This window comes from Medicago sativa, chromosome 4, assembly GCF_051527215.1.
Source record: "Medicago sativa cultivar Bolivia chromosome 4, Bolivia_mono, whole genome shotgun sequence".
Classification (NCBI taxonomy): domain Eukaryota; kingdom Viridiplantae; phylum Streptophyta; class Magnoliopsida; order Fabales; family Fabaceae; genus Medicago; species Medicago sativa.
The window spans coordinates 59610006-59622683 of NC_140752.1; the positions used below are offsets into that span (position 1 = coordinate 59610006).

The following is a 12678-nucleotide window of genomic DNA, read 5'->3' on the forward strand; positions in this document are numbered from 1 at the left end:
CAAACCCCGACTAAAAAAAAGAAGGATTAAATTAGTCCTGTCAACTGCCTGAATCAAATAACATGATTACGTTGAATCACAGTTGAGTTACAGTTGGTTCAATCAATTTCAATTGTTTATTTATTTTTAAGTTTTAAATAATTTATATTTATTTTGTCAAAAAAAAGAATACTTTACATTTATTTATCATATTTTTACTTTAATTAAGTCGATTGAATTAATTAAATCATCAGTTAAACATTTCATGATGCTTGTTTTTAGTCAAATAGTCTCGTAGTTGTAGTTCACGAATTTTAAATGTAAAGTGGAGTGTACGGGGTTCGACCTCAACTCTTACATATATTATGTATTGTCTTTATTAACTGAGCTAAATTCATATGACCAGTTTCATGATGTTTTATTCGGTTCAATTTCAAAAACATTGTAAAGTAAAAGTAAAATTAAAATATACACACCATAAAGAAATGTGAACAATATTTATCCTTTCATATACTAATACGGATTTGCCAAGTCTACAACGTTGAAGATATGAGAGTTCTCTCTGACCTTAAGTACCCTTCTTGCATAATAATGTTAATAATTATTAACACTGCGTTGAAAATTAAATTGTACATACATGTAATGTTCCATCTTTCCATTCATTTGACTTATGCAATTATGTTCCTCTCTCTCTCTCACTCACTCAAATAATAATAATACTAATATTATACTATACTATAAAATAATAATATTGTTTCACATTTTCAAAATCAAGGTCTCTTATTTATAAAGGCACTACCACTACCACTACCCACCAAATTAAGCTTCATGATCTAGAAAGTGAGAGTTTGGAACATCAAAGAAAACTTGAAACTTTCTTCTTGCTTGAGATATATAGAGATGGGAAGAGCTCCATGTTGTGACAAAACAAGTGTTAAGAGAGGTCCATGGTCACCAGAAGAAGACTCGAAGCTTAAAGATTACATAGAGAAATATGGCACTGGTGGAAATTGGATTTCTCTTCCTCATAAAGCTGGTAAAAATTAACAAGTTATGATGATTATGATTATGATTATTTCCATGAAAAATGCTTAAATTTGTGTTATATTATAATATTATAATATATACTATTTTTTTTTTTTTTTTATATATGTTTAGGTCTCAAGAGATGTGGAAAAAGTTGTAGATTGAGATGGCTAAACTATCTTAGGCCAAACATTAAGCATGGGGATTTTTCTGATGAGGAAGACAGAATAATTTGCAGTCTCTATGTTAATATTGGAAGCAGGTACACTTTTACGACCTTTTTAGTGCAAAATGCAAAGTACAATTTTTTCAACCCTTTTTGTTCCGTTCTCACCAATCTAATCTCAATATGATATTATCTATATCTTTATTCTTCTCTTCTTTCCCCTTTTAATCATTATCATTATAAACTTCATGCTGCAAGTACTAAAATACCAATAATGTATCTATTGTTTTTTGGTGCAACAATGACCTCTCTATTTCTCTAACTAAAAGAGGTCAAATAAATCTTGTACCTTTTTCAACAATATAGCTTCAACTTATTTGAACCAAGAAACTTATTTGAACCAAGAATTGGAGTTGAATATGAGTTTTTTTTTTTTAAGAAAAATGGGTGAGATGAAAATTATTATTAATTCCTTCAAAAAAAATTATTATTAACTAAAATGACACTAAATATTATTTTGCATTTTTCTCTAACTCTATGATCCTTCAGATTTTAAAGCCAAACTGTTGCCACCAAGGTGACATCTCATGAACAATAGACTAGAACTCATTTTCTAGTAAAAAAGAAAAATATTAACATACCAACTAATATTCCCTCAAAAAAAAAATACCAACTAATATACAACCATTTTTCTATAATTTTTTTTAATTAATTTAAGACATGAAATTTGTTTGTCTGGGTAGTGGAAACCTAATCACCTTCCATGACTATAATCACATTTTTGATATTGATTTATAGGTGGTCAATTATAGCAGCTCAATTGCCAGGTAGGACAGACAATGATATCAAGAACTATTGGAACACAAAGTTGAAGAAAAAACTCATGGCTATGCAGTTTCCAACATTACATCATCAAAGAAAACCTTCATTTCCACCTTCTCCTTCTTCTCATCAATTCTTAGACTACTTTTCTCACACACCAACTTCCTTCATAGATCTTCAAACCATTTCACTTCCTTCAAATAACTATCCAAACACAAGTTTCAACCCTATTTACCAAAATCAAGAGTCCATGGTTAGTGTTGTTAATCCTCCCATGCAATATAATTACCCTATTAAAGATAATATGTTTATGTTTGGAAGTGAAGGAAGTAGTTCATCTGATGGAAGTTGCACTCTTAGTCATGGCAAAGAAATCAAGCAAGAAGAAATTGTTTATCATCATCACATGAATAGTGGTGGATTTGAATTTGATGGCTACAACAATAAGAACAACTTTATGATAAATGGTAACAATGGAAGTATTGTTGGTGAAAGTGTTAACCAATATGAAGAAAAATCAAGTGGAGTTGGATATAGTTATAATAATGGTCAAAGTCAAATATTAAATCCATTACTAGATTATGGTCTTGATGATATTAAACAATTGATTAGTAGCAGCAGCAACAAAGGGTTTAATGTTGATGATATTCATAAGAATGAAGAGATTGGTATGTACTACTTTGATTATTAAATCAGAGAAAACTGAAGGTGCACCATAAAGCTGAATGTAGAGGATCTAATTTGATGATATAATGGGGTAAAGGGTATGTTGGTGTAAAAAGATTCATAAGAGATTGACTTTGAGAGATTTTTTGGTTCATGTGTTTTTTATTTAATTAATGAAATGTTTCTCTTATGGTAAGTTTTATTTATATTTTGTGCATATCTTCTTGGTACTTGATAGTGATGATAAACAATATGGTGTTAGATTGTTTTCTAATTGTTTGGATGATCAAAGAAAGTGAAAGGAAAGAAAGAGTAAGGAAAGATTATATGAGGAAAGAAAGAGAATAGAAAGTGAGAGGATTGTTTTGGTTGTTTGGTATAAAAGAAAGTGGTATAGAAAGTTGAAGGAAAGAAAGATTTATATATAGTAATTGACATAAATACCCTTGACCTCTTGAATATATATATATATAAACATGTGTCTGGAAAAAATTGTGGCGATTTGTGTGAGTAGTTTAATTTCACGCCATAGAAATAGAGACCGGACAAAAAATATTAGGCAATGAATAGAGAAAATATAAAGAGAGAGATTACCAATGAACAATGAAATAAAAAAATTATTAAAAAAAGTGAAATAAAGAAAGGTACCTAGAGCTGGGGTCTATTGGACTTTTTATACAACATAGTGTGTTTTCCAACCTTTCCACAACCTTTCCGTGCATACATGAGGAGAAAGATTTTTGATATGGGTCCCACAAAATTCTTTCTTTCCTTGGTCTTTTAAGTGAGTTCCAAACCAAGGAAATGCTTTCTTTCCCTAACCTTTCTCTCCTCATCACTTTCTTTCCCTTAAACCAAACACACCCTAAGTATCCTTTTCTTGCAAATTTTTTATATTATGAAAAATTCAAGGGAAAACAAACAACTCCAATAATTAATGGTTTAGATTTTTATTTTTTATATTAAGAAATAAAATGTATCACATGCATGTATAGTTTGTTGATTAAGTTCTCATTTGTTAGCAAATGATCTATGTCTTCTATGAACTCATTAAATTATATAACTTATATGAGAATTTGTGATCTGTCGGACACTGCATTATTGAATTAAGCACACCTTTGAAGAATCTTTTTCAAATTACGAAAATTTGGGTGAATAAGATACAAACTCGTTGACAACAAACCACAAATTTCTTTACATTAATTAATTTATATACTATTGATATTATATATATGACCAACAAAAGAGAGACTACGATGCAAGTGAAATTTTGTTGTCTAGTGTGGAAGTATGGGACTAGATTAGCTGTAAATCTTTTTACTATTGCTAGTCATTTTATTTGAACTTGTCTCTTTAAATTAGTGCAACGACTAGATGGCGGCAAAATCCATGAAATTTATGTTTTCATAAGAAAGAGATGCCATTATTGTTTTTTTAGCAAGGCAACATTAATTCATTTCAGCAATAATAAGCAGAGACAAGTAGTCAGATACATTAGAGAAGAGGTAGGGGTTAGGATGAGATAAGGAAGCTCTAGCTATGTTATGAGCTACCCTATTTGCCTGCCTCCTGACATAAAACACAAAATAATTATTGTGGGATGCTAATAAGGTCTTGGGGATGCCATTATTGTTGACAATTAGACACTAATAATTTCTAGAATTTTCTTAGAAGAATAACCTCTTTTTTTTTGTCAAAAAAAGTATTTTTGAAATAAAAAATCAAATTAAGACTCCTACTTCACTTTTACACACCAATCACATATGATAACGTGAATGTTTCTAATACAAGTAAAAAGTGGTTTTGTTAGAAGGTCCAACTACTTTACTTAAATTTCTATGGTTTTTACTTAAATTTCTATGGTTTTTAATAGTTGGTTTGAGTATAATTGAAAGAAAGAAAAAAATAGTCTCGGCTTTGAATAAAAACAACGAAGAAATTGTGTTTGTTATCTAAAATAGGGAACATATATAAAATTTATTGACCTTTTTTTTTGGGTGGCATTTAACATGGAAAATGACAAAAGTTTCCCATCATGGGAAAGTTAATTTTAACTGCTAGATCAAATATCTTATTGTACACTCTCAACATCAGATTATTTTGTCAACTATCTTCAACCATCCATCATCATCTCTCTCTGCCATATTCCATTTCAACTCAGAAAAAAAAAAAACTCAACAATCAAAAAACTCTTCCTCGTGTGATCTAGAAATCTAATTAAAATCATACAAAATCAAATCAAATGAAAGAATTTAATTTCATTTATTCTAAATCAAATGAAGAAACACATCTTTACACACAAAATCAGATATGGATGGAAGTATTTGAGTTTTTAGATCATTATGTTCAGACACCATTGCCGGCCATCTTGAACATGTTTAAGAAAAACATACATCAGATCTGTGTTCTTCGTCACAAGATCTATCTATTGTTCTAATTCTTCTTGCATTCTGGGCACCTTCGTCGGAGAGCCATCGCACACCACCGCGGACGAGTTTCCGGTCAAAATTGAAGAACGAAATACAAACCCATAAGGGATGATGAATTTTGATTGGTGGTGCTGGGTTATGCATAAATTTGTCAAAAACACAAACTCTTAAATTCATTAAATGGGATTACAGTGGAATGCATACGGTGGAATTAAAAACGTATAAAAAAAATATTTAAATCCATCAAATTTGAAGAACAATACAAACGTTTAAAAAGCATCAAAATGCATCGACAGTGGAATTACAACTTGGACATTGGTATCCTTTTTTTGGGGTACATGGCTAACCAAAACTAAATCCATTTTTGCTTCTGTGTTTTTTACTTCTTCTGGAAAAAAAATTGGGACAGTAGATTTGATGTTGGTGGTGGTGGATGAGTTGCTCCAAGTGATGAGAGAGAGAATGGTTGGGAAAGATGGTGTGAAAAAATACAATGCAGAGAGAGCACAATAATATTATGGTCTTTTTTTGATCAAATGGTGAAAACTCAATTGACCCATGGTCGGAAAGGATTAGTCTTTCCCATGTTAAATGCCACCTTTTTTTTGGGTACAAAAAATTATTCACCTTTAGTTAACTATTGATTTGATTAGAAGAGAAAAGTAAGTCCTCGTGAGCTTAGTTCAGTTGGTATAGACAATGCATAAAAATATGCAAGGTTCGAGATTCAAACCCGACCACCACCAAAAAAGAAGAGAAAAGTAAACAAAATATATAAAAACTAAATCATAACGTATATATAAATATTATTTAAAAAAAACAGTATATATAAATATGTTATCGACAATTTAAATAATGTTTCTCTTAACTAAATTAGAAAAATGCTAATAAGTATTTCTTGAACATTAGTTAAAAAATGAATATATTAAACATATTAGTTAAACTTTTAAAAATTTAAAAGATTTTTTTTTTAATACAAACTTTACCCTATTTATTTTAAAGCACTAGTTACTAGTTAGCATGACATATTAAATTACGTACATGTTTTATATTGAGGATTGACAACGTGACAATTTTGGTTAGTTTGTTTAAGAGGAATAGGGAGTACAGTGTACGAAACCAAACAAAACAGGAAGAAAATGAGTTAGTGAAAGCGACAAAAGAAGGAAGATGATGTAAGTGTTTTAATATTAAATGGTTGTGTGGCATAGTGGAATCCCCATTGGGAAACCAATCTACAAGAATCCGCAAATTAATATGATCGCCACAAATTCTGTCAGAATTTGTATTTTGCTCAATTTTCAAATCTGATGCATACTTTACTACTAGTCAGACTAATATCCTCTTAAATCAACAATTTAATATCTTGTTATCAGTGTGCATTTTTAGTTTATCTAATGGATATGGTTCAACTGGTTAAGGGCATGTTGAGCGTATTTGTGGGAAGAGTCTCAATATAGTATTATATTTTTTTAACCGGACAAAAGTGATAAACATCATATAAAACTCTCACAATATAAAAGTAAATTTCTAGCTTCAAATACGATAAATGTGTTTAATCTAACAATTTTAACATTATTGATTAAACTATATTTTATAGTCGATTAATTATTTGAATATTATCTTATTTCCAATTTTTTTACAAAATCGTTGATAATAATTTTTTTTACATACAAGTGATGAATATGTCATCAAAGAAGAGTCTCAAAAGATCTTTTCTAGGAGCCTCAAAAACATGTAACCTAAGAAGAGTCTCTAAAGATCTTTAAGAGGAGCCTCCACAACATCTAACTTAAAAGAATTCAAAGTAAGTCTATAATTAGTTGGCCAATTAAACCATTTACAATGAGCCTATTGAAAGCCACCTTCAATATGTTGAACCATTGCAATGAGGTTGTTGAAAATGATAGAAAAATGATGTGGAGGAGAGAAGAGTTGAATGTGTTCAACCATGTTGAATGCTGACACACCGAGGGAAACTTGGCGCATTTCTGTTTGTGGAAACTGGCGCGTGTGCCACACACGCCGACAAGGGCGAGTGGAGCTGCAGGCGAATGAGAGAGAAGATTGCTGAGTGGATAATGAATGACACGTGGCTGATTTTGATTGGCTGTCTAGATTTTTCTCATTTTAATAATTTGAACTCATTATTTTATTGCAAATTAATTTTTAAAAATTTTTTTTATTACCAAAATTCATGATTTTTTTGTCTATAAATAGAGACTTGGTTCATTTGATTTGGACACATAAAAAAAACCAAGTTTTTCACTATCTTAATATTATTATTATCTTTCTATTAACTTTTCTTTTGAAGTTTTAATATTCTTTTTAGTGAAAATAAATTATTTAAATAAATTTTGTTTTTTCAAAAAAACTAAAAAATAAATTGTTAAGTGTTTATTATTTTAATTTAATTATAATCGATAATTGTAATTTTATGTAATCAAAAAAACAAAAATATAAAATTAAATAAGAATATGAAATAAAAAGTGGTGGGGTAGAGTGTTGATTGAAAAAACCATTGGAGATGGTAAAAGTTGAATGAGTGTTGAATAAGAGAGAAAAAATGATGTGGAGTGTTGGGAAGAGAAAAAGTGGGTGTTGAGAGTGTGAACCATTGTAAATGGTCTTAGATGATATGCTCCCTTCACGTCAATTATGATTGATTTAAATTTGTCAGTTCATGTTATTTAGATCACAAATTCCCTAAATCAATGTAGGATATTTTTTGTTAATGATGCAGTTTCCTGAAACCAAGTCAACTAACACCAATGGGTCACTAACAACTTGAAGATGGGTAATCCCTCATCTTTGAGCCAAATCCATCTCAATATACATACCCCACATCTCCACATAGAGCACATCATGGGTTCCAATTTTACGGGCATAACTAACCAAGAAAATGTCACTACTATCGCGAAGAAGGACACCACTTCTCAAAATATTAACTGAAATTTTATTTATTTATTTATATAAAAATATAAATTTGTCTTTCTTCAGATGCAATAGTAACATGAATTATTAATATTATTTTATAAGTTATGCATGCATTAAGATCATAATTAGATGTTTTCAAATAACACGTGAAACAAAGCGTCTTGAAACAAGGATCAAAAGTGCATTGTGATAAAAGAGGATTTCAGGTTTTCTCAGCACAGTGGTAAGTATGTCGATTTTTATCAAACTAATAAAATATTGTGTCCACAGAGACCGCACTTAGTTGATATATGTTCGTATTAAGAGATATTTTGAACAAGGTATTATAAAAGTGTTTGAGTTGTTTGAATCAACGTATAGAATTGAACCAATATAGAGATAAAGTTGTGCTGAGGTTAAATTTCAATATTATTCCTCATCATTTCCTCTTAATCGATTGTATAAGTTTTATACATGAATATAGACTTACTCATGATCTCTCGGGTGATGACACCTATATAGAATTTAAACCATGTCCCTTAGGTAGCCAGCCAATTACTAGGCTCTGACTAAATCAAAAGATGAATTGCATAACACTACATCGTTGGTAAAACATTAGGAATGGATTTAAATTTAAATTATATTGAATACATAAATGATATACAAGCAATATTAAGAGTGCCACGTAGATTCCTAGTTATTTACATCTAATCCAATCCCAATATAAAAGAGTTTAGTTACCCATCAGATGCATGACTAAAACAAGAGACTTGATGAATGTTGGAGAAGCATCAACAAGCTTCCCTAGTCCACCAATGGCTTCAGCTCCTCCCTCCCTCCCTCTCCCTCTCTCTCTCTCTCTCTCTCTCTCTCTCTCTCCCTCTCTCTCTCTCTCTCTCTCTCTCTCTACAGTGTTTCAAAATTTACAGGTGATTAATTTCTACAAATGACCTACACCTCTATTTATAGAGGTTCTGAGTTCTTAAATTCGCTAGGTGCGGTCAAGCTTGCCTAGCGAATCGAGATTACTTCAAAGAAGGGAAAACCAATTGTCTTCAAATATTTTTCTTGAACTGTCTTAGTTCGCTTAGCAGACCAAATCTCACCTAGCAAATTGCCTTTGGTTTTTCCTTCTGGAACTCTCTATTATGGCTCTCTTTCACCCCGTCAAATTTGCCTAGCAAATCATGCTTTTCTCCATATGTTCTTGCCTTCCTTTACTCTGCATCGGTGTAGTCTTTCTCTTTAACCTATATAAATGTATAGAAACTAGATGTAATAGCTTTCTAGCAAAGTTTACTAATATAAATGATATTTAGATCAAGTTGAGGGTTTAATGAAGTATTTCTTTCAAAATAAGTCAATAAGTGCTATGGAAAATAACAATAGTTTAGCACTTATCACATTGTTAGACATAGATAAGAGGAAAATTGTGAAATTATGGAAAATGGTGTTGTGAAACTGAAATTAGATAAGACATCGACGAGCGGGTTCAACGTCAACACAAGCTTCCACGAAACAGGTGGAATGTGAACAACTTGAGATGAAGTAATGTAAGAGATAAAACAAGCAGGAACAAAACGATGCTAGCATATTAAAGAGGAAGGTTGCCACACAAAACACATTGAAATGAATATCCATTTTGTGCGTGAAAATGTTGCTAAAGGTCAAGTACGTGCTTTACATGTTCCATCTCGCTATCAAATAACTGACATTTTCACCAAGGGCCTTCCACTGCAATTGTTTGATAATTTCATAAATGGTCTCAACATTCATTAACCTCCCGTTTCGACTACAGAGGCGTATTTGAATATAAAATATTCATGTATAAATCGTTAGTATCTTCTACATTAGTTAGAGATTATTTAGGTTCAAGATTATTTAGGCCCAACTCAATTGTATAAATACAAAATTCTATTACCCGCAAAGTTGAATCGATGACCCATTAAACATAACAACCACACAAATGAGAATGGTGTGTCATCTTCACCCAATATTTTAAGTATGACAAAATTTTATCTCATACTTAACATGAATATCCATACTAATAAAACACAAATTCTCAATGTAAGCAATAGATTCACTCCTGATATGTACTAATTAACAATAACAATTTCCACTTTACTTAATTGACAAAAAATATTAAAATGCTATTAGTTGTCAACAAAGTTGACTATGAAAATAGCTATTTTAGGTCTTAACAATCCAGCTGGTGGACTCTGATTGACCATTGTCTGAGACCTATAAAACAGTCCCCACGTCATGTGAGCTACGTTATTTTATTATTTTGGACGTTATTACAAGTTGAAAATGTTACAATAAAATATATCCATGTATATAATGCGTTGAATGGAGAAATAGTAGTAATGTAAAATAATAAAAAGTCATTCAGTGCGTAATGTAAACTGAAAACAACTGAATAATTAATCAAATAAATTATATTTCATACGCATTGGTAAAAAAGCAAACCAAACATATTTTGACTAATTGGACGTTTAATTTGTTTCTTAGTGCAAAAGTTTCATAGCTGGCGACTTTTTTACCATTAGAAAAAGTTTAGAAACTCTCTCATTTGTTACCTGCATACCTTCATTGCTAGAGCTAATATTTTAACATTGAGAAAGCAAGATTACAACTGCACAAAGAAAAACACAAACGTTTTCCAGAAAATGAAACAACGGAACTTAACCTCTAAACAATGGTATCAAGCTCTGATACCATTGTTGGGTTACGAGAAGAGCCGGGAGACCACCCACATCAAGCCAAAGTAACTACTCAAGTGAGAAAGACACCGCACTCTTACCTAAAATCTTAAAGCGATGAGTTTATGGATTGTCTCACTTATAAAGTGTTCAACCTCTACATTTTTAGTTGATGTAGGATGTAACGCCCACTTTTTAATTATTTGATTTATTCTTTGTTACTTGATTTATTTGGTTTATTATTTATTAGACTATATTTAGTAGGTAATTATAATTATTAGAAAGAGTAAATAGAATAGTTGAATGGGTTATATGATTTATAACTGAATTATGAGGGATATTTTGTTGTGGTGAAGTTGTTATGTTGTTATGACTTATTTTATTATTAAATAAAATAAGATTTGATAAATAAAATAAAAATATTAAAAATTGGGCTGTGTTGTGAGATGAGCAATTAGTAGTGATAAGAGTAATTAGGAGAGATAAATAGACAGCAAAAGTTAGAAAAACATAATACGTACGTTTTTGGAGAAAAAGGGAGAAAAGTCAGAAAAGAGGAGAACCAGAGGGAGAGCTGCGATTTCATCATAACCAGGTAAGGGTGAGACTAATTTTCAATATTATTAAGGGTATAATTCTATAGGATGAATTTGGCATGATTAGGTTAAGTTTTGGTGAGAATTGAGAATTAGGTTTAGGATCAATTTTGATGAATAAATCAAGAACAGATGTTAGATTGATGCAAAATTAGTATACAGACCTTAGATATGACTTAAGATGATAATTAGATGCTATTTGGATGAAGGAATCATGAATATAGGTGAAAAGTTGTGATTTTTAGGTTTCTGGCCGTACTGACATTCATCGCTCGCACCTGCGAGCAAGAACACTCGCATCTGCGAGCTAGAACCCAGAACTCGCAACTGCGAGCAATGCAACTCGCAACTGCGAGTGACCTGTGAGCTCGCAACTGCGAGCAGAATAACTCGCCACTGCGAGTAAATACGTAGGAACCCAGAATGCACACTTTGCTCGCCAGTGCGAGTGAAGTTACTCGCCACTGCGAGTTAAGCTGTTAGTTGCCCAAAATTGTCCCGATGCGATCCTTTCGCACGTGTAGTCTTGAGATGACCTTAGAAGTAAGTTAGAGAGCTGTTTAGGATGCTTTCATAAGCTCCAGAAGTCTGTTATGGTGACTGAAAATTAGAAGTGTTGCTGCATGAATGCTATAATGATGTTTTATGATATTTATATTGATGTAATTAATTCCTTATGTGAATGTTAACACATTCAAGCGTTGTTAATTGTTGTATGTTGCTGCTGTTTTCTGTTGTCGACTGTTAGTGTCTTGAGGTTGCATGAGTCGGTCTATGTTGTTGGAATTTAAGAAGCTGTCCATGATTATGAGTCGTATGAGTTGTACACGTCGTTGTCTAAGTTGTTGGAAGTTGAGTCCATTGCATACTCATATAAGTTGGTTGAGGGCTTGATGCCCTGGAATGCTTAGTCATTCACATGATTGGTGAGGGCTTGATACCCTGGAGCTTTTTATGTTGGGGGCTTGATGCCCTGAAGAGCCTAATTACGCTCACATAAGTTGGTTGGGAGCTTGATGCTCTGTATTGGTACCAAATGCATTTGCATATCAAGAGGTTCATGATGTTTAAGTTGTCAAGATGTTGTCGAGTTGATAGAGTTGCATGGTCAAGGATGAGTTGTGTCGTCAAGTTGAGTGTTAAGTTGATTATGATTTGTGATGAGAATTAGTAATGGTATTGATGATTGTATTTGTTATGTAATGAAAAATTATGCTAATTGTTAATTGTTGATATGTTATTAATGTTTAAGTTGTTAAATGCATTTTATTGGATTATATGCTTAATGTATTGATTATGAAATCTCACCCCTTCTGCGTATATGTTGCCTCGACCGTGGGTAATGTGCAGGTAATAAAGATTAGAGGCGTTCATGA

General features: G+C 31.6%; 1 protein-coding gene across 1 annotated transcript; it reads left to right on the forward strand.

Moving 5' to 3' along the window:
- The first annotated feature begins 800 nt into the window (after positions 1 to 800).
- LOC146930309 (transcription factor RAX1-like) lies at positions 801 to 2865 on the forward strand. The gene is made up of 3 exons (XM_085701875.1): positions 801 to 1015; positions 1138 to 1267; positions 1970 to 2865. The coding sequence occupies exons 1-3, from the start codon at positions 880 to 882 to the stop codon at positions 2682 to 2684; spliced, it is 981 nt and encodes a 326-aa protein (XP_085558001.1). The 5' UTR covers positions 801 to 879; the 3' UTR covers positions 2685 to 2865.
- Positions 2866 to 12678: the final 9813 nt, after the last annotated feature.

Bases quoted from the DNA above. Each gene is read 5' to 3' on its own strand.
- LOC146930309 (XM_085701875.1), top strand. From the start codon at position 880: ATGGGAAGAGCTCCATGTTGTGACAAAACAAGTGTTAAGAGAGGTCCA. The intron at 1,016-1,137 runs GTAAAAATTAAC...ATATATGTTTAG, and splicing joins TTCTCTTCCTCATAAAGCTG to GTCTCAAGAGATGTGGAAAA. The intron at 1,268-1,969 runs GTACACTTTTAC...ATTGATTTATAG, and splicing joins TATGTTAATATTGGAAGCAG to GTGGTCAATTATAGCAGCTC.